The sequence below is a fragment of the Callorhinchus milii genome, unplaced genomic scaffold, assembly GCF_018977255.1.
Source record: "Callorhinchus milii isolate IMCB2004 unplaced genomic scaffold, IMCB_Cmil_1.0 Scaffold10, whole genome shotgun sequence".
Lineage (NCBI taxonomy): Eukaryota > Metazoa > Chordata > Chondrichthyes > Chimaeriformes > Callorhinchidae > Callorhinchus > Callorhinchus milii.
Genome location: NW_024704751.1, coordinates 8,019,655 through 8,046,602, shown reverse-complemented (window position 1 = coordinate 8,046,602; position 26,948 = coordinate 8,019,655). Strand labels below are relative to the sequence as shown.

At 45.0% G+C, this 26,948-nt stretch overlaps 1 protein-coding gene across 1 annotated transcript in view; it reads left to right on the top strand.

Annotated features, from left to right (window-relative positions):
• Positions 1 to 26,948, top strand: part of bcas3 (BCAS3 microtubule associated cell migration factor) — a 308,857-nt gene that overhangs the window by 114,165 nt on the left and 167,744 nt on the right. The window contains exon 16 of the mRNA XM_007896549.2: positions 20,323 to 20,473. Coding sequence (XP_007894740.1) covers positions 20,323 to 20,473 — 151 coding nt within the window. The remainder of the gene's footprint in view (positions 1 to 20,322; positions 20,474 to 26,948) is intronic.

Genomic DNA, 26,948 nt, shown 5'->3' with positions numbered 1-26,948 from the left:
TCCTCACCTACAAGGCCATTCACGGCCTCGCTCCCTCCTACCTCTCTGACCTACTATCCCCCTACCTACCTGCCCGTACCCTCCGTTCCTCTGGCTCCGGTCTGCTCCACATCCCCCGCCCCAACCGCTCTACCATCGGTGGCCTTCAGCCTCTCAGCCCCGAGGCTCTGGAACTCTATCCCCAGTGCCTTCGCCGCTTCCTCCCTTTCCTCCTTCAAGGCCGGTCTCAAGACCTTTCTCTTTGACCGTACCTTCAGCTCCACTCTCGACTCTCTACCCCCTCCTCGCTCCCTCCCTTCCCTCCCCTCACCCTGACCATTTCCCCCCCAATGCTCGGGTCCTGACCCAACTGTACAGCGCCTTGGGACGTCCTCCTGATGTGAAAGGCGCTCTATAAATGGAATCTTGTTGTTGTTGTTGTTGTGGATTCAAGTCTCACGGTGGCATTTGAACTCTCATCGTCTAGGCTGAACTCCAGTGCAATGCTGTGGGGGGAGGGGGGGGCATTGCTTGCTTTGATGGAGATGCTGCCCTTCAGATGAGACATTAAACCGAGGTCCCATCTGCCTGTTCAGGTGAACTTTAAAGCTCCCACGGCACTATTAGAAAAGAGAAGGGAGTTTCTCCTGTCTACCTAAAAGATTACCTCTTAAACTGTGCCTGCAGTCACATTCCCCCCCCTATTGCTTGGTGTCTAACCCTGTCTCTGTGAAGCTCTGAGACATTATCCTATATGAAAGGCATTATATATTGGACGGCCAATTGTGAATTGCAAGGGAAAACCTGCCTCACAACACACTCCGGACCAGATTTTTGACTCATCGAGACATTCACTGCCTGCAGAGAAAACATTCTTACATTAAAATGCTGTGACGTTAAACAGACAATTGTGTTGGTGTGTCAGAGGCTAACTTGAAGCGAAAATTCCAATACCGAAATAAAAGACCCAACTGCTACAACCACACAGCAGGTCGATGTGAGTTGTCTGTGTTTAACCAGCCTTCAAACTGCTTCCAACAGTCTGGGCGGGCACCGAACAAGACCAGCCACGGCAAATCCATTACCCAGATATTGTTTTAATAATGAGAATGATCTAAAACAAAACAAAGTCACTTACGGCTTGGTAGAACTGTGCTCCCAGTGGGAATGGTACGGACCTTTGCCATCCAGCGACCAAAGTTCTCCAGTCAGCTGTTGAATCCAGGAAGAATATTGGGCTTGGCTAGAGTTCTTTAGACTGTGAAAGACCTACACAGGGAAAGGAAGCAGAAGAAGGAGACCCATTAGTGTCTGGCAGCCGCCTGCTTTCAAAGCATCATCAATAAAATTGAGCTGTGAGGAGCAGAGGTGTGTTTATGGCGGGCGAGAGTGCAGTCTGAGGATGCGAGTGTGATTGTCAGGATAAACAAGCGCACACCTTCAAGTCAATTACTGGCGGAGCATCACAAGTTTTGTCTCCTTATTATTTCATGCCTATTGATTTTGTTTCTTACCTCATTGCTGTCTGTGATCCTTTCAACTTGACGGCAGCAGCTCTGACGCCAAACAGTGAAAGGTTACGAGACAGGCAAAGTGCATAATCACCAAGAGCATTGCCAGTTTTCAACTAATTGACGGTCTCCTTGTTTGCCTGTCTGTGAGTAAGTGAGTGAGTGAAGGATTTGCCTCGTCCTTTTAATTTCCCCGCGCGAAAGCAGGGCAGCTCAATAAGCAGCACTGGCTTCCCAGAGACGAGAGATTTTTCTTGGAAGAATATCCCACGTTCGGGGTTGAGTGTCTCAGGTTTTTATATCATCACCTAAAACTGGCGGATGGCACTCAAGGAATAATTTGTGCGAGCGACTAGTGCCTCGAGCTTGGAAAATTATAAATATATAAATAAACCTTGCTTTTGATATGGTACCTTATCACATTGAAATATTCTTGAAGCGATTCCTGGGTAATAGTGTCGTGACTATATTTGCAGGCAGGCACTGCACCAGAACAGTACCTTTGGGTTATTTTTTGCCTCTGGATTGGCTTTGGAATAGAAGGCAGTTTGGGCCTGCGGGAGGGAGATGCCGGTTGGTGCGAAGGTGCTCGAGCCACAGCTGGCCGGGAATCGTCACCGCCAGCTTAATCATTAGCTTAATCTTGAAGCATCAAGTTGCTCAGAGTAATAGTAGAGCAAGTTTTATGTGTGTTAAGCCAGAACACCGCGGAGTCTGAACATTATGGGAACATGGTATAAAAATGCTAGCAGTTGTAGGGAGTGCCTGGTTTTACTTCAAGTTATGAAATTTGGGTAGTTCATCATTGATTGTGCCCTCCAGCAATTCTCGTGGCTTTTTGGCTTTTCTTCTTGATTCCTATTCATTGAAGCCGCTACAATCGATTGCATCCTCTTTTTTTCTCCTGGTTTTGAAACACAGTAGTTTAAAACGTGCCGATATTTTTGCTGACATAATAATAATAATAATAATAATAATGACTTGTGTTGCATAAAAATGGGCTAAACCTGTTCTGTCTCTGTGAAGAGTTCATCCTCCCAAGTTGCTGATTGACCCTGGCCCCTTCCCACACTTTACTATCTCTATGTCATGAAAGAATTAATAATTAATCTGTATTGGGATGGGAAATAGCCTGAATCCCAGACTGCAGGGCACAATGGATCTGGAAGGACTAAGTCTGTTTAACATTTGTGGATCCACTGTTTTTTTGCTCAGTCCATCTTATGAAACTTTATCATAGGTTAATGTTTTATGGTGCTATAATCATTAGTTCCTGGGGAGCATTGCCAGACAGACAAATTAAACTGTTTCTGGCCCGTCTACCAGGGATTTACTGAAACATTCTGATATCTTCTGAACCAGAAGAAGTTTATCACAACAGTATTAACCTTATAAACTCAGAGCCCCCTTATGTAGACTCCTGTTAACTGTCTGTGCACTGAGTGTCGATGAACATCAAATCCAGCTTTTCAGTAAACACAAATCCAGTGAACACAAACTCCAATATTTCTAAGCTCTTGCTGTATCCTCGCCCACAAAATATACAGTCAATTCACATCACTGTATATTCTGTGAAGTGCTTTGAGACGTCTCGAAGATGTGATAAGGCGCTGTGTCAAATGCAACGATTATTATCATTATTATCCTTCTGTTGGAAGTGCCACTATTGTGAGGAGAGGATGCTGACCTTGTTGATGTTACATACATGACTGCAAAGCTCTTATTTTTGTAATAAGGTTAAGCAGTGTTTATTCTCTGTAAAACCTATTTTCCGTTAAATTTCCAGTTTTCTTATTTCAGATTAGTCTATTGTTCCTCCTAAGAAAGAGCTTGCATTTTTATAACACCTTCATGCACTTTACATGTAATTATTGCTGAGCGCAGTGATTGTTTTTTGTAGGTGAACACAGCAGGCTTTTTGCATGCAACAACATCCCACAAACAGCAATGGGCTGAACGACTGGTTTTATCTGGGATATTGTATCTCCTACAGCCTGCAGGCTTTTAAAACCTGAAGGTAGTCACTTAAACGCCGCAAGTCGATTGCCTCTCCTACTTTCTTCAACCTTGGTGGTATCCCCAACTGTGGGCTTTGGTCCTTCACCTGAGTTTCTCAGTTTTTAAATAAAAGTTTGATGTACTTGACAAACAGTAAACTCGGTATTGCAGCCTTGTTTATGATGTGTTTCTGGCAAGTGCGGACAGATCTCAGAATGCTGTTTCTAGTCCGTGTTCCTTAGGAAAACAATACTAGCTATAGAGCACTGCTTTCTAGTCATATACGTGTGGCGGGAACAAAATGTTGAAGGAATCAACACAAGTTGAAAGAATCTTGACATTGGGATGTCTGCAGGCAGAAGAGCATTCCGCCCCCTCCCAAACACAGTGGCTCATTAAGATGGAATCACCTTCAAATCCCACCTAAAGACCTTCCGTTTTAATCATCCTTGCCGTCACCTCCCCCCTCCCTCTCCCCCTGGCTCATTGTCAGACTCCCCCGCTGTGGAGCGCTCCTGGACGCTACCCCGAGTGAAGGGCGCTTTGTAATTACAAGTTGTCGTTGTCGTCGTCGTAGAATACTTGGTTTGAGGTAGTCTCTGTGACACCCTTTCATTGGGAGCTCGTAGCTGATCTTTTTTCTCTACGATATATTTTTGTCCATTATTTCCATAAAGACGTGTTGTTTGATAAAACCGTTAGCAAACACAGAACGCAATAACGATACAACTCTTATTGAAGCCTGTCGTCGCATCGCTTGCTGATCCAGGGAACTTCTCCCTTCCTGGCTCCGAAATAGTTTTGCCAAACACTTTACATGAAGTAAGAACGGCCTTGTGTATTTACGTAGGCCTCCGTGACTCATTCCCGAGTCTGGCAACCACGGAAATCTCACACGCTCTTGTGTTTAGGGTATGTTGTTCCTTACTGTGACTGACCCACTGAGAGTGGATAAACGAATGCAGCGAAAAGCTCCACGTGCAACTTTCTGGGAAAATGTATCTCGTTTCTCTTAAACGTCAGAGCCTGGATTGCTGAGGAAAGTGTAGAGTGCCTGTGTGTTTTTAAGGCAGGCTGGTTTAAATTTGATTGTGCGACTTCAAAACACAGGCTGGACCACAAAAGAAATGTTTGTGGCACAATTGGATGAGGACACCGGTCCTTGGTCCAATACAGTATCTAATATAAAAGAAATCTCACTCCGCATCAGTCCACTGTGTGAGCTTGTAACAAAAAGAACAGATTCTGGTTAACCTGTCGTTAAACCTGAAGCACAGTAAATAAGAAACTGAAATGCATTTTGATACGTCACAGACGGAGGCAGAAAAGTCAAATATCTGGACCTAACCACTATATAAAAAGTGCCTCTGTATTTAATTAAACCCTTTCGTGTGCACTTCTTGTTAGAAGTCTTAAGGATGGTGATTTATGATTTGACTGCATAATGAGCTATACTTTAGTTCAGGGACATAATTGTCTCTTCAACTTAAATTCCTTTATAAATGTAATAACCGGAGCACCAAATGCCCTTTATTTTCGAGAGGGGCGAATGGTGACAACCTCACGTGCACAGCACAGAAGTGGGAATCTCTGAGATTGTCACTTCAAGCAAACTTTCTTTTAAGTTGTTTGATTCACGATTGAAATAGTAAAACATCTTTGCAGCTGATATGCAGCCTTCTCACCTCACTGAGGCGTCTCAAAGCATTCCACAGGATTCACTGTGAAGCAAAGTGTCTGTATTTTGTAGGCAACTGTGGCAGATAATTTGCAAACAGCAATGACCTGCAGACAGTGAATGACTACTTTTATCTGGAGGAATGTTGACCAGGACACCAGGATTCACTTCTCTTGTCGAGTCGTGTCACGGGATCTTTAACATCCACCCAAACAGACAGATGGGACCTCGGTTTAACAAGTCATCTCAAGGCTGGCACCTCGCCCAGTGGCATTGCACTGGAGGGTCAGCCTAAGAGTGACCCCATAACCTTCTGACTCAAATCAATGACCTGATCATGAGGCACGACTGATGCTTAAACAGTACTTGTATCCAGTGAGGGGTGCAGAATTCAGCGCTCTGGGATGCTAACTGCACGATATAAATGTAAGTTGTTGCTCAGTGTCTAACTGCTGTGCCGTCGAGCCTGTGTAATTTGATTCTAATGCTCTGAGCTGTAAGGTTCAACATGAATCACTGCATTGTCATCAAGAAAACTATCCCCACAAACAATGATGTGTGCTTCTCCGAAGTTTACTGCCCTCAAAATGGTGGGGGTCTAAGTCGTTGCCACGAACAAGGAAGCAGAGCAGCTCACACGCTGTGTTACGGGCCACTTGTGTACTGTACTGTGCAACGTCCCAGTCCTGGCGCTCCGCCCCAAAATAACTGCAGGAGTTCATTGCGTTCGTTTCGTGTGCTGTGTTCTGGAGTTGTGGTGCAATGACCTCTCACATCCTCGAGGAAGTCGGCTTTCAGGACCCGAGTCTCTGTCAGAACATGGTTAACAAGCCAAGGAGTCGGGTTTAAATAGCGATCTCGTCCAGCGAGTCACTGCACACAGAATGATAGCAGTTTGCCAGGGGTTTCGAAAGCTGAGGAAATTATGAAGGACTGAAAAATGCAGAGGTCTTTCTATAAATGTAAAGGAAGAGTCTCTCAATAACCAGTGGAAAAAAAAATGATGACTGGTGGCTGTTATTTGTAACTCACAGAGTACTGAAGTCCCTCTCCGTTCTTTCCAATGATGTTTTTTGACTTTTTAAAAAAAAAACCTGATGATACAGAAGCCCGAGATCATCGCTTTTTCGCTCTGTTTAGTCAAACTAATCGGTGGGGTTACTCAGTGACAGTACAGTGGTGGTTCAGCTCCACATGCCCCAAATAGTGCGTTGTTATTGTGTCGCAGGAGAAAGGTGCTGGCTGGGAATCAATTCCTCCTCCCAAGGGAGGAAGAGAAAATTAGAGGGTGCGTCACCCTGGAATGCTCTCGAGCAGCAGACGGAGATATCTGGGAGCAGGAGGAAGCTCGCTGTGTGGGAACTGGCAGGAGTCAGTGGCTACTGTCTTGCCGTTCATCATGAAGTTCCTGAACACAACACTGAAAATACCACTATAGCAGTTCTATAATAAGCCGTGTTCTTTTACAAATCAGCGTAACCCACACTGAGTGTTCTGGGAATGTTCTTTTCTCGTTCCCACAACAACATACTGTCACCCTTTCAGTCTCTATTAATAGTAACATTAATAATAATGCTTACGTTTGGTTTAGCATCTTTCAGTCGGGAGGATATCACAAAGTGCTTCGCAGGATATACTGTAAAGTGCAGTAACTGTTCTTTTGCGGGCAAATCTGTTCTTTTAAATTTAGGCTGAAGGACAAAACATTTCTTGGCTTCATCAGTGTGTCATGTCGAAAGAATTATTTGCCTCAGAACTGGATTGGGGGAGCGGGCACAAAAACAGCCAGGGCATCTGTCCCTGAATATTATGTTTAACGTCCCCCTGTAAATGTTGGCGAGGACTGGAGCAGGCTTGGCTTTAAGAACATAAGATAGGAACAGGAGTAGACCATTCAGCCCACTTAGCTTGTTCCATCATTTTATTAGACCGTGGTCCATCTGCCAGTTAATCCCATTCCCCTGCCCTTTCACCCGATCTCTTGATAACCCTGCCTGTCAAATATTCATCCATCACCCTCTTAAATATTTCCATTGATTCTTTGAACTAGGGAGGGAGGGAGGGAGGGAGAGAGGGAGGGAGGGAGGGAGAGAGGGGAAAACAGAATTCATCTCCACTTTATAATGCAATCAGCAGAATCAGTTAGAATCGCGTCATTTTAGGGGAAGTGTAAAACAATCCTACAGTCTTCAAGAATGAAACGCAATTGTTATTATTATGTGTGCACCAGCCTATAGATTCTGTGTGATAGGTTCTGTGTGGAATCTACAAGGGCACTAACTCCAGAGAAACCGTTGATCTAGACCGCACAACTCCAGTGCAACATTAAAGTTTGTGAATCCCTTCCTGTGTTCCTCAGTCTCTGCGCCAAAAAACTGTCGTCCAGCCAGGAGAGACCCTCCTTATAAACATCTCTCTTTGATCGTGCCTATGGACCAGTACCTTTCAGTTTTGTGCTGCTTTCCGCCCTGCTCGGGTGTTTTTATGAAGTGCTTTGAGATGTTATCCTTGGAGACGGGCGTTTTACAAGCGCGAGTTATCGTCGAGAAAAGAAAGATCAAAAAGCGTGTGTTGTGACCCGTTGCCGTTGCCTGACGTGAAATTCTTTGATACTTGACATTTTCAGAAAGGTCGTATCCTCATCACCACTGCTTCAAGAAATTAGAATTCATCAAGTTCCACTAAATAATTTGTGAAAGCAGTACAGGGGGGGAGAAGCTTCACACTGCAGCTCGCGTTCTGTCAGCTGATGTCATGCGAGTGTATGTGTGTGTGTGTGAGGGTGTGTGTGTGTGTGAGGATGTGAGGTTGTGTGTGAGGATGTGAGGGTGTGTGTGTGAGGGTGTGTGTGTGAGGATGTGAGGGTGTGTGTGAGGATGTGAGGGTGTCTGTGTGTGAGGATGTGAGGTGTGTGTGAGGGTGTGTGTGTGAGGATGTGAGGGTGTGTGTGAGGATGTGAGGGTGTCTGTGTGTGAGGATGTGAGGTGTGTGTGAGGGTGTGTGTGTGAGGATGTGAGGGTGTGTGTGTGTGAGGGTGTATGTGAGGGTGTGTGTGTGTGAGGATGTGTGTGTGAGGGTGTGTGTGTGAGGATGTGAGTGTAGGAGGTGTGGGTGGGAGGAATGAGTTTCAGCCACAAGACAAGTTAGGGTCCCAAAGATGTATAAGCACCTGGACTTTGTATTCCTTGTCAGCATTCTCAGTGTTTTAATGGAACTGCCAGGGGCTGAGGCTTTGGATTCTCGAGGAATCCAGAGATTCTATAATATTAATAATAATTATAATCCTTGCATCTGATCTAGCGCCTTATCATACTATTCTGTCCACATATCCACCACTCTCAGGATTCCGATTAGGGATGTGTGTGTTCCATCACATTCACTGGAGATTCTGGAAAACGCAGAGAAGATATGCATTGAAAACTTTTGTGGGAATTGTTAGTGACTCAACCAGCCCCATCACCCCAGTCAAGGCGAGCTGTGTGGACAACGTCCAGAGGTGAATGAGAAAACGAGTTGGGCTGGAATTCGACAGAACAGTGTCTACAATAACTTGCTTACATAATAATAACAATAATAATCTTAGATTTGGTATGGCACCTTAGACGTCAGGTGGACATCTCAAAGCACATCGCAGAATATAATGTAAAGTGAATTGATGGTATTTTTGTAGGCGAACAGGAAATTCTATCTTTGAGTCAGATTTGAAATGAATTGATGCTGACAGCCTATTGAAATCCTGATCCAAGCACACACAGCTTCCCGCCAATCGAGCTCCTGTGTGTATCTGTGCATCAGCATCGAACTGTGCTAGGAATTTAATAATAATAATAATAGCCCTTGCATTTAATACAGCACCTTACCAAGTCGTCAAGACGTCTCAAAGCGATTGACGGACTATAGTGTAAAGCGTATTGTGTGGGCTAGAAATTTTCTCGAGAGACGAGTAAAAGTGATAGCTCACAGTTCATAACGTTTCTTCTCTGTCGCAGTTACAAGCTCGTGCTTTCAGATCCAGCGCTGTCCAACAGCAAGCCATGGCAAACAGCTTCTTTTTATTTCCTGGTAGTAACGTAACAGCTGAATTATTTTTAGTGTCTTGTCCGCAATGTTGTCCCAGAACCTTTTCTCAGAGCCTGCTCGGCTCGGGTCAGGTGGCAGGGTTTCTCACCAGGGCGCTGTTATTTCCTCTTCTGAGTTGAGTAGATTGCAGATTACACAGCAATGTGCTGCAGGAAAGGTCAGAAGGATAGGGAATGGGCATTAACACGGTTGTAACTGTATGGAAAGCAGCTGGGAAGTTTTCACTTAGCAGTGTGAGTCCGTGGGTGTTCTTGTCAGTGGNAAAAAAATGCTAATAAGGAAAATCTCAGGGAACCAGACCTTAGGAAAATCAACCACTAGCACAGTTGTAGTGAGATTAATTCTACTTCTAATTTTTGAATGTTGTGGCAAAAGGGGAGCAGTAAATAATAATCCTTACAGCGCCTTTCACAGCGGGAGGACGTGTCAAAGCACTTCACAGGATTTTACTGTAAAGTGCAGTGTCGTTCGTAACTGTGTGTTTTGTAGGTGAACGGCGAGTGCAAATCAAAGTACTCAGTGACATTGACGTGTTAATCTTTAATGTTATCATTGGAGTAACCAGCTGTGGCAGATAGTTACCCCTTTTTAAAATTCCAGGTTAATGTAGCTAGTTCATGGTGCGATCTGCTCCAAAGAATACCTGGAAAGACTCCCGTGGTGGTGAACAGTTGTCCAGGCTTTGAGAGACCATTAGTCAACGAGGCCAAATCTGAGAATGAAGCCACGGACGGAACAGTCGAAGTGAAGGGAGAAGAGTCTGATTGTTGAGGGACTAACATTACATTTCTAACATGTATTTCGGACGCTAAGCTCTGCGTTGCAACCGACGTAAAGAAAACTCAGTGAATTATAAAATAACAAACTATCATAGCATTGGGTTAACTGTGCCCAGGGGAAGGAAATTCATGATTCTGCCCTAATTGAAGGAGCTGGAAACCGCACTGCATATGTGAGACGGAAAGACTGTGAATTTATCTATAAATGTGAGTTTGTAATGTATCATTGCAGCAATAGCCTGAGGATTGCCAGGCCTCTTGTCCCCGTTGATTTGGGGCTGAATTGTGAGGTCTGAGATGTGCTTGAGCTGCTTAATTTTTCATACCTATCACTTTGTCAAACAAAAATCCCAATTCTCGCTCTTTCCCCTTCAAATTCCCTCCTTAGCTCGGGAACATTGGCACCACTGTTCAGCTGAGATCAGCTAACTTGGCGCAAGCCAGCGACCGAACGTGGCCTGTAACTCTCAAGTGGTTCCCCTGATGAACTCACTATTGCCCGCGATTACAAAAGCCACCTGATCCAGAAATCCTCCAGAGATTGCGCTTTGTACGATTGTTTTGTATTTGATGTCGATTTGCATTCATGGAATCATTGAATTATACAGCACAGAAGGAGGCCATTCGGCTCATCCTGTCTGTTCCGGCTGTTTGGAAAGAGCTTCCAAATCAATCCCACTCCCCCGCGCTCTCCCCATAGCCCTGCAAACTTGTCCTTCCCAAACAATTATCTGCTTCTCTCTTAAACATTGTTATTGAGTTGGCTTCCACCACCCTTTCAGGCAATGCATTCCAGATCCCCCAAAACTCGCTGTGTGGACACATTTCTCCTCACTTCCCCTCTGTTTTTTTTAACAACTATTTTAAATCGGTATCCTCGGGTTACGGGCCCACCCGCCAGTGGGAATAGTTTCTCCTTGTTCACCCTATCGAATCACCTCATAATTTTGAAAACTTCTATTAAGTCTCCTCTTAACCTTCTCTGCTCCAAGGAGAATAAGCCTGGCTTCTCTAACCTCTCCTCTTAACTGAAGTCCCTCATTTCTGGTATCATCCAGGTAAATGGTACCATCTGGTACCATTGTGTTGCATTTAGCCAGATCCTGGCTTTGATTCCCGGTTAAAATGTTCTGTTGCTGCCATTTGTGTTTGTATCTCAATTGACAAAGGAGGGAAAAGTTTGCAAACAGCTGCCAGACAATGCACAGTTTAAGCATGTTGTTAATATTACCAGAATCCCTTTGGCAGTTACTATGTTAGGAACGAGGTGTGGGTTCTGCTGTAATGATAATAGCAAGCTGATCCCCTGGTGTGACGAGGTGCAAGATTCATTGCTGTTTACCCAGTGATTACAGCATGCTTACTGCCTGTGGTAGAATTGCCCTGCTGCTATCAATAATAATAATAGTAACAATAATTCTTACATTTGATACAGCGCCTTATCACGTCTTCGAGACGTCTCAAAGCGCTTCACAGAATATACTGCAAAGTGAACCGACTGCATATTTTGTGAGTGAAATGTGGCAGCCAATTGCGTTCAAATCTCACGTACTTTGGTTAGAGAGCAACATAGGGAGGAACAAGAACAGGAGAAGGCAATTCAGCCCATCGAGCCTCTTCCACCAATTTGTTAGATGTTGGCAGATCTTTTGATCCCATTTTCAGCATCCCTTAATACCTCTACTGGCCAAGTATCTGTCTACCTCTCGTCTAACAAGAGTGCTGTGCTACTGAAAAGTTGGAGACTTGCCCCAATAGTTGATGTCTTGTTTAAACCTGACTGATCCTGTGTATGGTTTTGAGAGTGCATTAGCGTAAGAGCATGTGATGTGTAGTAAGTAATATGCTGCTGAAAACCAAGAGGTAACAATATATGGTGAAGTAGAAGCTGAGTAGTTGGCAATGTCCTGCCTGCACTGTGTTCAGTCTGCCCAAACACATAACTCTGCAAATCATGAAACCATATTTAAGAACGAAACTACTCGACTGTGAGCGAGTTTAAGGCCATCGTTCTATCTTGCGCTTTCGCTGATGTTTATTAAGAGCTTGAGATCCACTCTTGTGTTTGCGATCAGTCAAATTATTGCCCTGTGACTGTCAATCATTCACTGTTCCATAAGTAGGGATGGAAAGGTGATCCATCCCTTTGAATGAAAGGCTTTGGATCCTATCATTGTCACATCGCTTCTGATGTCACTGCCTTTGCGCTTGTGAGCTACATGCAGTTGAGGTACAGAGTAGCCATGATTTTGTAGAATATCAGAACAGGCTCGAGGGGCTGAATGGCCTCCTCCTGTTCCTATATTCCACTATTCTGCTGCTTTCGTGACTTGCATCTTGCATTTCGATAGTTGCTCAAAGCACTTGACGAACGTAGAGGTGCCCACAGAGCGGGAAAAGGAGAGATCTAAAGCTGTTGAGCAACATCAGTGTTGAAGAGCCTTATTCCGATAACGTTCTCAGCGCTCAGGGACATTTACTCCGCCGATATAAATACCAGCTATCGTACGTTAAAATCAGGTATTAATAAAATACTAAACCCATCGCCATCAGGCCTGGAATTCAGAATCTTTCGGATACCCTGACACGCCTGAAAGTTGGAAAGTTTAAATGCTTTTCACTTAGCCGCTGTGCCTTTGTTCGGAAGGGCCTGGCTCATTGCCATTTTCTCTCTTGTCGACCTCTTTCCCCGACAGTGAATAAATGAGCTTACAGATATTACGAGAGGAGGAAGAGAGTGCTGGATATAGAGAGAGTTAGCCTTGGAATGGTATTATCTGGGAGTAACTGCTGATGTCTTTTCCAAAGATGCCTGATCCCTGCAAAAAACAGTAAATCTTGCCAGGTTTATTTTCTTTACAGCATCTGCATTTTATAATGGCTCGTTTAATTTGTTTTCACTCTCTCTGCTGGGATTTTGTTTCTCCGGCGCTCTCTTTCCTCCCTCTTTTTTTCTGGAAGTGAGTGCTTTAACGATCACCGGGCTGGGAATACACAGGGGCTGGTTGCTGATCTCAACGTGACAGTCTTCAGAAAGCTTCCCCCCTTCCCTGGCGGAGAGGCAAGACATTGTTACTTCCTTTTCCTTTTCTCTCCTTAATTTAATTTATTTAACTTCATATAAAAAAAAGGAAAATTTCTTATTCCTTCCAGCTTATTTTTTTGTGTCTCCCCCACCGCCCCCCCCCCCCCCCCCCCCCCCCCCGCCCCATATACACACACACACAAAATATCTGGGGGAATGGAGGGGGAGTGGAGAGGGGGAGAGGGGGAAATCCCAGGAATATGTTTTGCATGCAGAAATATTAATATCACTCTATTCCCTGGTGGGGCATAATGCAAACTTACTGAAAAGTACAGCCCCAGGTGCATACTATTAATCAAGTACTGTAATGTATACATTTAATCCCAAATACAGATTTTAAATGGGAAATGGGAGTTGATTTACTAGATTCTGTCCGTTAACAGTGTGGAGGTGGGGTATATGCAAGGGTTTCCTGAAAGGCAGCGATACACAGCTGTCCAGCTGTTCTTCCATGGATCGGATCCGCAGCTCACAGGCCCTCGCGAGGGGCAGAGTCGAGGATGCGAGCACCGCGAGGCATCGTATCTGCGCCCGTGAGCTTTAAACAGGACGACTTAATGTCTTTACTGACTGCGCGGTTCTTCAAGAGGAACTCACAGCTTGAAAGGACAAGAGCCAGTACTGTGTGTGTGTGTGTGTGTCTGTACCGAGCTAGTAATACAGTAATACCTTCAGCACTGAGGCTTACAACAACTTACAGGGTTCTCTGTGATGGATGAGGACCAACGCAAAGAGTTAGAGTTTCACCGGTGGAACATGTTCCTAGATTTTATTTGAACATCTGGCTGCAGCTCAGTGACATCTACTTCAGCGAGTTTGTTTGGTCTGAACGATCGTATTTGAGGCAACAGAACGCAGCAGATTTTTTTAATCTTGGGTTCATGCGGTCGGCTATTTGGCAGCAGATTAAAGAATATTACTGAGTATCTACCCAGTGTGGTGCTCTCAGCAATTGATGGATGCTCAAGCCATCATAGCCCCCACACCCCCCTCCCAGCCCATGCAAGTTACCAATGACCAAAAGTGTTGCTGTGTATTTATATATATATCACTACTGTACGTTACAAGCAGGTAGATTGTCGGCCATTCTCAATCGAAAGAGGATTGAAGCCTACGGGTGGGTGGCCTGGCTTCACCCTGTTAGTGCGGGGTGTAGCTCGTTGCAGGTTGCTCCCTGTGGAGAGATGGTCCCAGGGAGTCGGTGGGCTGGTGATTCAGTGAGAGAGTTGGGGAAATTCCAGGGTTTGAATGCGCAGTAGCCCGCTCGAGGGAAGTGTTGAATGACGCCTGCAACTAAGGGCGTCCTCCGTTCAACGTCGGCGACTTTAAAGTGACATTCGCTTGGTATGCTTCCCCTGCTCTGATTCATACACACATGTCCCTTCGGTAAAACGTGGATAAACACTTAAATGAATGTCGTTTCATTTAGAACCAGGGTGTCAGTGCAGGAGCTGATGTGCTGGAACACTGGTGTGGCGCTGTGGTAAAGGTGCTGTAGGCTCTTTTATTTTGGGTGTTGTTACAGTGACGAATTGCTAGCAACGCTCTGGGGCTTCACACTCGCACTGTGGATTGCGTAGGTAGATTTTCTGCGATGTCAAACGTGCCAAGTTTCCAAACGCAGCCCAGCTGCGTAGGTGAGACACGATCCCAAGAGGGAGGGGAATCGGAGGGCGAGCCAACACTGGGAAGTGACGTGAGTCGCAGTAACTGGGAACCCGGTTGTTATTCGATTGGCGGCTCGCTTTTCCGGGGCTAATAATTCCTTCAAAAAAAATTATAATAATAATAAATTGGTCGCTCACTCCACGACTGTTTGTGGGGACGCTGCTGTGCGCAATTGGCTGCCGCGTTTCACCCACAAAATATACAGTCAATCCACTTTACAGTGTATCCTGTGAAGCTCTTTGAGACGTCTGGAAGACGTGATAAGGCGCTGTATCAAATGCGAGGGTTACTATTGGTATTATTATTATGATTATTATTATAGGTGCCTGCTGGCTGTGTGTGAGGGAACTGGATCGGAGAAGGAGAAATACAAATCTATGGAGAGTAATCAGAAGTACCATCTGAAAAGTAGTTCTTACAGCTCAATTTTATGAGTAGTAAAATATAGCACCTTAACACGTCATTGAGACATCTCAAAGCGCTTCACAGTATAAACTATAATATATACTGACTGTATTTGGTGAACGTGGCAGCCTATTTGTGCACAGCAATGCCACACAGGAAGTGAATGACTGATTTTATCGAGGGGATTATTGACCTGCCTTCACCCTCAGTACTTATGTGTTGTTGCCAGTCAGCATGTGATGTCAGGACAGAAGAACGACAGACAGAGGTAGTGTAGTGTGCCTGATCTGGCAGTGACAGAGAGCATCTGTGGCTAGGAATCTCCTGCTGCTTTGAGTTTGGCCCCCAAAAAAGTGCAACTTAATTCTTAATATTAAAAAATTTAATGCAGGTTTTATTTTTCACAGAATTCCTTTCTTTTACAGACCACTGTGGGACCTTATAAATAACGCAATCCTGTGTAAGATTGACTGTTTTACATTCAGAGAGTTTCTGTTTTTAAACACCTCTTTCCAGCCACTCGGAATTGTAATGAATAAATTCCCTGGCACCTTTCCACACTTTAACCCTGTTCTTTACCACTTCCTACAGCAAGTAAGTTACTGTAGTGAAACTTCACTGTGCTCAGGTAGCTCTGAGTAGTTTCTGCAATACTGTTTGCTTGAATTTTTTCCGGTGATCCTATCAAAAAGATTTCTTCCAGAAAATAATATCTCGGGATAGATACAGAAAAGTTTTGGGGACAATGGCATGACAAACGACTGGTGGAAGGCGAACTAGATGGTCCTTGGTCTTCTTTTGCCCAGCAAATTTTTATGTTCTTAATTAATAACCCCTGTGTAAGCCGTACCCATCCTGTGCAAACCTTTTTTGTGTCTCTTGTAACACTTGACGCGGATGCCAAAACTGGTGGCTTGTTAGCAGAGAGCGACCAGCAAACATCTATAGTGGTGCTCTGATAAAGGGGCAGGTTGTTAACGTTATTTTGCCGCAAAGTTGAATAGAAATGCGGTTCTCTAAGCTCGGATAAGAGGTGGTGAGAAAAGCTGAAGTTAGGTCTTTATAGGCATGCTAAATTCGTTAAGAGTTTCCCCTCTTTACTACCTTTACTGCATTTGAAGCATCATTGTCTGTGTTGTCTCCTGTTTCCTTTGAGAACCTTTTTCTTGTTGTTATTCTTCCTGACAAAAGGGTGGCTGCTCTGGGGGGTGTGTAGCTGTTTTGAAATGTTAAGAACCCTCTTCAGTTCGGCGCAGAGCGGATTTGATCTGGGATTTGCACAGTGTCTACACAGAAGCCTTTCGTTATTTAGGAGCCTAATCCTTAATGTGCCTTCCCTTTTGTAAAGGACAAAGGCAGCATTTCGGGCTATTGTCACAACAAAGAAAAGGAGTTTCCAAACCATTTAATTCACTGTTGAATGTCTATTTTGAACACTTTGATTCTATTTTCACCAGACTCATTTTCTTTATCGATTTCCCTGCCTTTGTTTTCTCGCCTTTCACTGGCCCTGCCATTTGCTCCTTTATAAATTGCAGTTTCCTTTTTGCCTGAAATAACACAAATCTGAAACTGCACAGAAATCAGCAGAAAACCATCAAATCTGATTTTATGAAGGATCAGATTGTATTGTGTTCCCTTCTTTTACAATGAGATGATTTCAGAGCTTTCTTGAATTGTTACATTCCTCAGAATTGTTTGAAGTTACATTTCTTTAAAGGTTACCACTTGTGGACAAAATCTCACTCCAGTTTCAATAGGAAAAGCCTGGCATAAAGTACTAACAATCCAGTTAAATAGCTCAAGATTGAAATATTAGTTTGGGGATCAAAACCCAGTGTCTAATTAAAGCCTGCAGTCTGCAGTTAAAATAATACATCTGTATTTGGACATTATTTTGCCTTTTTTTGCCAATTTCCTCATTCACTGTTTGTGGGGGACGCTGCTGTGCACAATTGGCTGCTGCGCTTCGCCCACAAAACATACAGTCAATTCACTTTACTGTGTATCCTGTGAAGCGCTTTGAGACGTCTAGAAGACGTGATAAGGCGTCGTATCAAATGCAAGGATTATTATTATTATTATTCCAATTTCACCCTCTCCTGAAGGTGCTGCTTTGTGCTCAGGTTCAGACACTATCTTGCCTACTACGTGACTTCATTGGTGAGCCCAGACAATGAGCGTTGGCAGGCTATCTATCACACTGTCAGCCTGGCCTCACCAGGTATCACCCCCACCCCCCCACCCCCCCCACACACACACCTTCTAGCAGGTGGCATCTCTGGCTAGCGATCAGGGGCAGGAATGCCAGCTCTACCCTAACCCAGGCTCCAAGCGCCAATTGCAAAACAATAACTTCTGCCCTGTTAAGATCTGCTAACTCAGTAAAGCTGATCAAACTTTGGACCACTGCATTTTTTTTTAAGAAGTCCTGATCAATTTTATACTTCTTTCTTGACCCATTCAGGACTTAACATCCTTTGCTGTTTAAGGTTGTTGCAACGAGCGCGGGGTAAACACAAAGCTTTAATCAATAACCTAATCTGGGTACAGACACTTTTCGGTTCACTGTAGAATTTGTAGAATTTCGATGGACCAAAGCCTTCTCAATCACTCCCCATGTGATGGGGCACGAATTGGATTGAATCATTTAAATCATTCCGTTGAGTCAAAGTCTGCTGACACTCCAGGGCAGTACAGGGGAGCGTTAAAGATCCCATGAAACTCTTTGAAAAGAGAAGGGAGTTTCTTCCGGTGTTCTGCTCCCACAGCTAAAATTGGTCATTCACCTCATGGTTGTTTGTGGGCAAATTGGCTGCCTTGATTACCTACACATATACAGTCACTCCACTAGACAGTAAATCCTGTCAAGTGCTTTGAGACGCTCTCTTGACATGAAAGGCGCTGTACCAAATGAAAGGATTATTATTAATTCCAACAGACACTCCTCCGCCTACCTATCTGGGTCCTATTGGAATAAAAATGCAAAGCCTACTCTAACTCGGTCTTTCACAGAACCTCAAACTGCGGAACCCTTCACTTCACTAAGCCTTTTGGACCTCCTACAGCCCAGTGTTTTACAACACAAGGCTGGAATCACCTGCCATTGCAACAACATTTATATAGCGTGTCTGCCTGGCTCACTGCTAGAAGGATATGTAGGTTCAAGCTGGGACTTTGAGCTCACAGTCTAGGCTGACACTCCAGTGAAGTACCGGCTGTCTGTTCTGGTGGCTGTTAAAGATGCAGCAGACAGTTTGCATACAGCAGTGTCCCACAAACAGCAATGAAGTGAGTGACAGTATTTTATTTGGGGGATTGTTGGCCAGGACACTGGGGGAGAGAAACTCCCTTTGCTTTTCGAATAGCGCCCCGGGATCTTTAACATCCACCCGAGCAGGCGCTGGCCGGACCTCGATATAACGTTTCATCCGAATGACGGCACCTCCAACAATGCAACATGTCCCGTCACTACATTGGAGTGTCGTCTTAGACAATGCGAGTTCCAAATCCCAATGAGGGGCTTGAACCCAACAAATCTCGGACTCCGAAACGAAAGTGCTACCAACTGAGCCAGGCTGACGTACACACACCGACATGAAGACTCATTGCAAACGCACATGTTAACATGAAATATGTTTTGTAAGTTGTAATAACGTTCAATTTTCCTGTTTTCATTTAGATTCAATCTGCAGATTCAATGATTAAATGGCCTGAGGTATTCATTCTCCAGAACAGTTATTATTTCATACTATAGCTGTAGACATATTTCATGTCTATATCTATCCTGATCCAGGCATAAAAATGTCTTGGTAAATGAGTGGTACTTTTGTCAGGACTTAGACGTGTTGCATTTCCTGAGCGTACTCACTCCTTCCTCACTGCTCTCGTTAATTGGTTATTTGGGGAAAAAAATAGTCATTGTTTTCATTTAACTTTTGTTTTAAAAAAAACTTATTGTAAGTTGGTGGAAAAGTTATTTTCTTCTTGACAACTATAAGAGATCGGCCACCTTTCCATTCCAGTCCTCTCTCTAAAATAACCCTTCGTACCGTAACACAATAGATATTATATTACTGTGGTTCGAGTTGCATGTTCCTTCTTCCTTCCTGAGAGTCTCTTAAGAAGCTAAAGATAACTAGCCTTTGGGACAATGAACATCTGCGTTGGACTTTCTATTCAGGCGCTTTCCTAACCCAAGGATGGAGATTTTTTTTAAAAAAAAATTCACCACGAACTTAATTAACCCTTTGGTGGGTCAAACGTTTAAGGTCTGAACGTTTGTGTTTTCCCCGAATTTTGTCTCTGTGTCGCTGTGTGATGTGACGTGATGTGACGTGATTGATCAGAACAGGGAAGATTCCTGGAGGTCACATGCAGATTGCTGAGTGGGTTTGTACAGTAAATGTCCCCTGCGCTCTCTTCACGTAGCTGTGATTTACATTGACAAACGGTGACACTGTGAAGGTATTGATGTTGCAGTCATGCTGGGTATTAATATAAATCCTCACCGATGCCAGGAATGAAGCAACTCTGCACGCCCGGATGAATACAGCTTTAAGCCTATTCAACTCGGAGCATTTAAAGCACTCTCTCCTCCGTTTGAGATGCGTTTTAAAAGGGTAGAGCAGAAGGCAAGCTGAAAAGATTGTTTTTATAAACAAAAAAGAAGGGTTTCCCACATAGGTTTTGCAATTAGATTCCAAACAAAAAGCTCTCCAGGATTTTCCTGTTAAAATGGCTTTTTTCTTTCCCCCACAAAATACACAGTCGTGACACTTTACAGCATATCCTGTGAAGCGCTTTGAGACGTCTCGAAGGCGTGACAGTAATAATCCTCGCATTTGATATAGCGCCTTATCACGTCTTTGAGACGCCTCAAAGCGCTTCAGAGATTAGACTGTAAAGTGAATCGACTGTATATTTTGTGGGCGAAACGCGACAGCCAATTGCGCACAGCAGCGTCCTCACAAACGGTCGTGGATTGAATGCCCAGTTTTGTTTTTTTGAAGGATTTATTACCCCCTGATATAAGGCGCTATATCGAATGCAAGCATTATTATTATCATTATTATTATTAATAATAATTGGTCAGTTGCAGCATCTGGGCTAATAATTCTTTTCTTGTCTACTTTTCAGGCAAATTGAGCAACCAGGAGGCTTACAACAGCTTCACCAACAACAACCTGGGGAACCCCCGGCTCTCGCCCATCCCAATACTGACCATTGTGCTGCCGCTCGCACAGATCAAACAGCCCATGACTCTGGGAACCATCACCAAACGTACAGGGTAATGCATTTTGACTTGACGTCTAGTCTGTGTTTAAGAGAACTTAAAGAAACAAAACTGAACAGGGAACGGGCAGTGAGGTTGCTGCGAGTTACTTCAGTATCTTCAGCGAAAAACTGAGCATTTTCACACTAAAACTCTCCCCAATACGGCTGCACATAGGTGCTGCTGTTTAAAGGGGGGGGGAACAAAATGAGGCACTTTAAGGACGCTCTATCCAGAACAATCTGTGGGTTAATGATACAATGGGAATCTTTAATTAGCTATTAAGGATAAGCTCCTGTTAATATTGGTGGTGTGATCAGCATTCTAGAAGCTGAATGTTCAGTTGGAAAAGTCGAAATACCAACAAAAAGCACCCAGGCTGCCATGTGGGACGGTAGCGTGCTGGGGAGATGAGACTGGGGCAAAGCAATGAATAAAGGAATGGATTTTATTTGTTGACAGTATTGTGGTAGGAGAGAGGAAGAGGAGGAGGAGGTGGAGGAAATGGTTTCTTTCATTCTTTTCCGCTTTTGTGGTCATTCACACCAACCCCCAGTTCGGGTGCAAACGCTCAACTGCCCAGCACCTTGGGACGTCCTCCCGATGTGAAAGGCGTTATATAAATGCAATGTGTTGTCATTCACCCCTCCTCCTCCTTAACTCACGCACAATCTCTCTCTCACATTCGCACGTGTGTGCACACAAACAGTCGCACACGCTCAAACACTCTCACACACATACACACATCACACACAGCAGTCCCAGGATTTGCAAGTACAGCAGTGTCTTTAGTCCCGTGTTTGAATTGCACTGTATAATAATGTCATAAGCAGTAACCTTCACAGAGCCAATGCTTCACAAAGGATCTATGTACACATCTCAGAGTGGTTTCTAACGGACCCCGAAACACCACGTTATAACACAGGCGGTGGCCCTGTGTTCTAGCTCTGAAAGTGTTGCTATACTTTAGGCAAAAACGTACGACAACAATACTAATGAAAAGTAGCGATAGCACGATGTAAGAACCTCGGATCAGGAGAGGACCATTCAGTCCGTGAAACCTCCTCTACAGAAGCTGGATGGAGTTCCAAGGCTAGCGAGTGAGTTGGCTCACGTGGGTGTAGGCGTGGACCTAGGCTTCCAGCCGGCTTCAGGTGCCGGAGTGGGACAGAAAGCCGTTTATTCGCATATAATATGGTTTCTAACGGAACCCGAAACATCACGTCATAACCTGGTCGTCTGTCTTTTTGTCCTTTTACGAACTACAACGGCTCCGTTGATGTGATGTTCGTTTCATTCTCGGGGGTGGATGTGCTGAGCCGCAGGACTTTTAATGCCACGTTGGCGTTTGTTAAATGGTTTCCATTCTGTCTCCCAGAACAAAAGCTGTGTGTATGAGCTCAGTACAGGTGCTACTCCCAGCCTTGGTTAATCCAGACCTCTCCGAGCATTACTGGCTCCCATCAGCCCTTTTATTTCCTAGCAATCAGACTTGCTGATAATAGCTCGCTGACAAATTGCAAGCAAAGCCCCCATCTCCGATAGAGCAGCTTTTAGCCTTCACTTCATGCAGTGAGAATGGTCTGGAACCGGCCCAGCATCCGACTGTGCAACTGCCCCTTATCTCAAGAGTCTGCACTGAGCACCGGGAGAGGATTCATTTTCAGCAGCTCACAGAGCCCGCCTCCGCAATGTTAAAACAGTCCGTCACACAGACAGAGGAAGCTGTAACGTGCTTTGATGCTCTCAGTAAGTACAGCACAAAGAGAACAACCTGGAACATTATTGCACGTGGTGCCTTGAGCCCACATCACTCGCTCGTAAGTTGTTGACTCCTAGTCAGTGTGGTACAGGCCACTCATAAAAAAAAATCCTCTTATTTTGAACAGCTGTTTTGGATGGGTGCTGTGGTCCTGTTTTTGGCCAGCCGAGTGTCTGGGAACGCGTGTCCATCTCCGTGCTTAAGAGTCTCAAAGCCAGACCGAGAATTCCATGCATCCCACCAACACATGGAAATCCCAGATAGATTGCTGGAATGAAATGCGCACTTTCTCTCTCTCTCTCTCTCTCTCTCTCCCCGAGGAGGGACGCACCCTGCTTACCTAATCCCAGGAAACTATTAGGTGCAGGTTGGCAAGAGCCAAGGGCTGGGGTGGGGCTGTCCCCAGAGTGTGCGTTGGGCTAACTGCTGGAGTCTAACCAGCTAAAACTGCAGAGCTACAACAACGACAACTTCTATCGATATAGCGCCCATCACACAGGGTAGCCTCCAAGAAGTTAGAGAGTTGGGGAGGTCAGTGGCAATCAGTACACTAACGTTTCAAACACAGGGCTGACAGATGAACGAACCTTCCAGCACCACTCAGTTCTCCCAGTTCACACCTATTCTGAAAATGAATCACAACGATATAAAAACTAACCTCCTTTTTCGTTCTCTCCCGCTAAACCCCCAACCCAGGCCTTTCCTTGCCTGCTGAAGAATATGACCACTGGACTGTGAATGAAATGTGTATATTCCCGATAAACTGGCACCCTCCTACTAAAAGTTCAGACATAGCTGCAAACTAATCTCCTCAAAATAAATCTTTTACAGTGAAATTAAATTGTGATTTAAGGAGTAAAAAAAATGTTCAACTAATTTGCCAAGATATCTTGGCAGCAATTTACTGGCTGTAATAGAACTGGCACAATAGAATTTTATACTTGGAATAGATATGCATTTATCTCGATTCCACTGTGCCTAAATCGAATAATTTATTACTCCAACTATGCTGTATCTTGTGCTTAAATCATAAATGGCTAATTTCATGCCAATTTGTGTATCAGTGAAACAAATGGGAATTCTGTTCACAATTTGACGTTTGCATGCAATCCTACTTTAACAAGGCCACAAGCAGAACAGTTTGGGACGTGGAATGATTTTGATTCTCGCTTCTATTGCATTCCCCCCCACGCCGTACTGGTAGTGAACCCCCACCTCGTGCCAGAGGTGTCCTGTGTGAGGGGTTACCCGGTGTGAGGAGCCTATATAAGGGCAAGTTGTTGTTGTTGTTGTCCCCCCTACTCTGTGGAACGTTACCAGAGAGTGGTTCAGATGAAGATCCAATGGCCCAAATGATCACATTCTTCCAAAATACAGCCCTACCATCGTCTCAGTTCAAAGACATCGGTGCGAAACACATCAACTGTGTCACAGGGTTCGATGTAAAGTCCCCCCTTCTCTGCCTCGACATGTCTTAGCTTCAAACCTCAGACGAGCGCCTGTACTGCACTGGGGGTGGGGGATCGTTTCCCCATGTCTTCACACTTCACCCTTTCCTTATGGCCCCAATGACAGATTGCCAATTTGTGCTGATTTGTGGGCAGTTTTGTGCTGCTTGCTACGCACTGGATTGTGAATGCCCCAAAGCTCATTTCACGTAAGCCCGTACAGCTGGCAGAGCGGAGAGCCTTTTTTATCCATCTGGGCTGGATTTCAAATCAGATCGCAGAGGTAAAAACAGGCTTCCACATTACCCAATCGCCTAACACTTCCTCGTTAAAGTTCCTGCATTCGGTTATCCAACTGCAGTGCGCAGCAACAAAAGGATCGCACTCATCCCTCTTCAAGGACAGCAAGGTTCCCAATGCAGGTCAAGCTTGCGGCCTACAAGACCCGCGTGCAAACACGTTCCTCCTTTACGGACACGAGCTCCGGCGGAGAGGCTCGGTCGGACCTGTTTGCAAGGTTCAGGATCGAGCAGCGAGTTGGATTTGCGGCAAGCGGCAGGAGTGAGGGAGGGCTCCGGCCTGCACTGGCTCGTCGCTGAGCACCCTGGAAGCAGAGGCGGCTTCGCAGCTATTCGCCGAGGTCCCTGGCGTGAGGACCTTGCCTGGGACCTCGAGAACCTCAAGGTGCCCGGCACGTCTCAAGCTGTCCTGTGAGAGACTTGATGCTCGAGAAGAGAGATCACTTGAGAACGGAAGAACGAATAGGAGCCGCCTGCCCCACATTGCTGTTCGCTGGTTTTTGTTCAGGAATCTGGCCATCCCTCCTCTCTGACAACTCGTTTCGTTTAGCATCGTCCAGATCATTCTGTCTTTTTGCAGTTGGCTTTACTCTGAATTTGCCAACAACACACTGACTGCTTCATTTTATTGCTTCACTCTCGCTCTCTCTCGCTCACTCACTCACTCTCCTTCCTAAACCCATCCGCTCCCCCCCTCCCTCTCCACCCACCACCACCCCCACCCTCCAATGCTCTCGTCTGTAAAGCTGGCTGTGCCTGCGTACGTCTCTCTCTCTCTCTCTCTCTTTCTTTCTCTCTCTTTCTAAGTTAAGAACAGAAGAAAGCTTTAAAGCACACGAAAAGCTGAATGTCCGCTCACCCACATCTCGTGTGCGGTGACATTGATTTCAGGCTGCCCCCCCCACCCAAATCCCCCCGTATCCTCCAATCTGTTTCTTTCCTTTCCTTTCCTTGCTCCTGGGGCGGTCAGTGTCGTTCTCGAATGATTAATCGCGCAGAAGTTCTAATTTGATATTTTGTCACAGTGAACGGTGTGTAAACAACTAGTTTATATGATTAAAGTTTATGGAAACATCTGGAGAAAGAACTCGATACGGCGGTGATTAACGGCAGAGACAAAGGTGAAATCAAATTGTAATGACATCCATCAGGAAACGTCTGAGCCAATTTAAAATGAAAACCAGTGGCAGTTCTCTCTCTTTCTTTCTCTCTCTCTCTCTCTCTCTCTCTGCCGTTCTTAGTGGGTTTAAGCTACTGAGCAGGGAGAAGGAAACAGGTAGATTTTGATTTAAAACAACCAAGGCTGTAATATCGCCAATCAGAAGGCCGCTGGCGAACGAAAGGATCTGGCGGAAGTCACTATATTAGCCAAGACCTTGGATTTGTAATGCTTACTAGACTGCTTTGAATTTGGATTAATCTCCCCTCTTGGAAGTAAAACCGCAAGAAATCAGATACATTACTCAATGCGAGATTGCCAGAGTATGTAGGAATCCCACCCGCCCCCCTCCCTCGTTTCCAGCCCCCTTCTGCTAAACCAGGCCGAAATAACAAACGCCAGACATTGTTTCCATCTTTCCGGCCAGCAACCACCTCATCAGTCCTGGCGCGGCGAGTGAAATGATGACTGTGCACAGAACACACAGTCAGCAAACTGTCCTTTGTATGATTGTTGAGCCACTTTCCTCTGCGACGCACAGATTCGTGTGCAACTTATAAACGGCACAAGCTTTGCTCTCGTGCTTCTGAGGCTACGCAGAAACCTCAGCCGGGTTTACTGCCCTGTAATAACCCCAAGGTCTCCCGTCATTTTCTATTTAAATAAAACACGCTGATAATTAACCCTGTTATCTAAGTGGTCAGACGTGTTGTTGGATCCCAGGGCTGAGCTGGGCTTAATGGGTACTTATGATCTGTTGTGAGTATCCGGCGTGAGGCAAATCTTGAGTTCAGCATTCTCCATTCTAAAAAAAAAAGCCATATTAATATTATAACGCAGGCTCAGAAAAGCACACATCACTGGACCGGTGTGTCAATGTCAGTTTTCATTCCAGCCACCTTCTTTATCTTCTTTACGGCCTCTTCAATGGAGAGTGCCAACTCCAGACAGTTTGCTGCTGTTGGCTCTGATCCACAGGGAGCAAGATTAAGACACTGCGAGAGAGAGAGAGAGAGAGAGAGAGAGAGAGATGAGACTTCGATGCTTCAGTGTGGAGTGAAAGTGAACTTGGGCCAAACTGCACTAAACCCCTTGAGTTGTGGTTCTCATACGATGTCCGTGTGACTTCGAGGACCAACAGTGCGAGCGAGATAACACTCACTGCCATGATCACATGACACTTCCTTCGCCTTGGGACGTACTCCCGACGTGAAAGAGCCTATACAAATGTCATTTTGTATTGCATTGCATTTATCCTTGACTCCACGATCATTTCCACTGTGCTCAACATGGGATTCGGATGTCTGAGCGAAATAATATAGAAGGGATAATTTTTTTTTGCTCTCTCTCTCTCTCTCTCTCTGAAATTTTGTAGAGAAACTAAATAGAACTCCCGGAAAACAAAATCCGTAGGTAGATTCCCGCTGACCGGACGGCAGGATTTCCACGAAAATGACACTCGCGATTACACGTGTGGCAAAATGCTTCAGAGCTTGAGGCTCAGATGGAACGGGTTCACAGAGGATTTCATACCCCGTGTGTTTAAAAATCAGCAATCCCAAGACATGCCGTGTTAGCAAACGGTGGGAACACCTAACTCCGAAAAGCTACCCCGGGGGTGGGGTGGGGGGGAAGAGCGCGATATAAATGCAAGCTCGTTATTGTTTAGAAGGTTTATCGGTGCCCATTGCTTGTCCTCAAACGAACCCTTGTGTGGAAGACGGTATTTTCTGAAAGGGCGAGAGGTCCTCTCAGTAATAAGCACCTGATATTAAACTGTGAGACGAGAGTGTGAATGTGAGAAAACGTTGGGTGGGGCGGG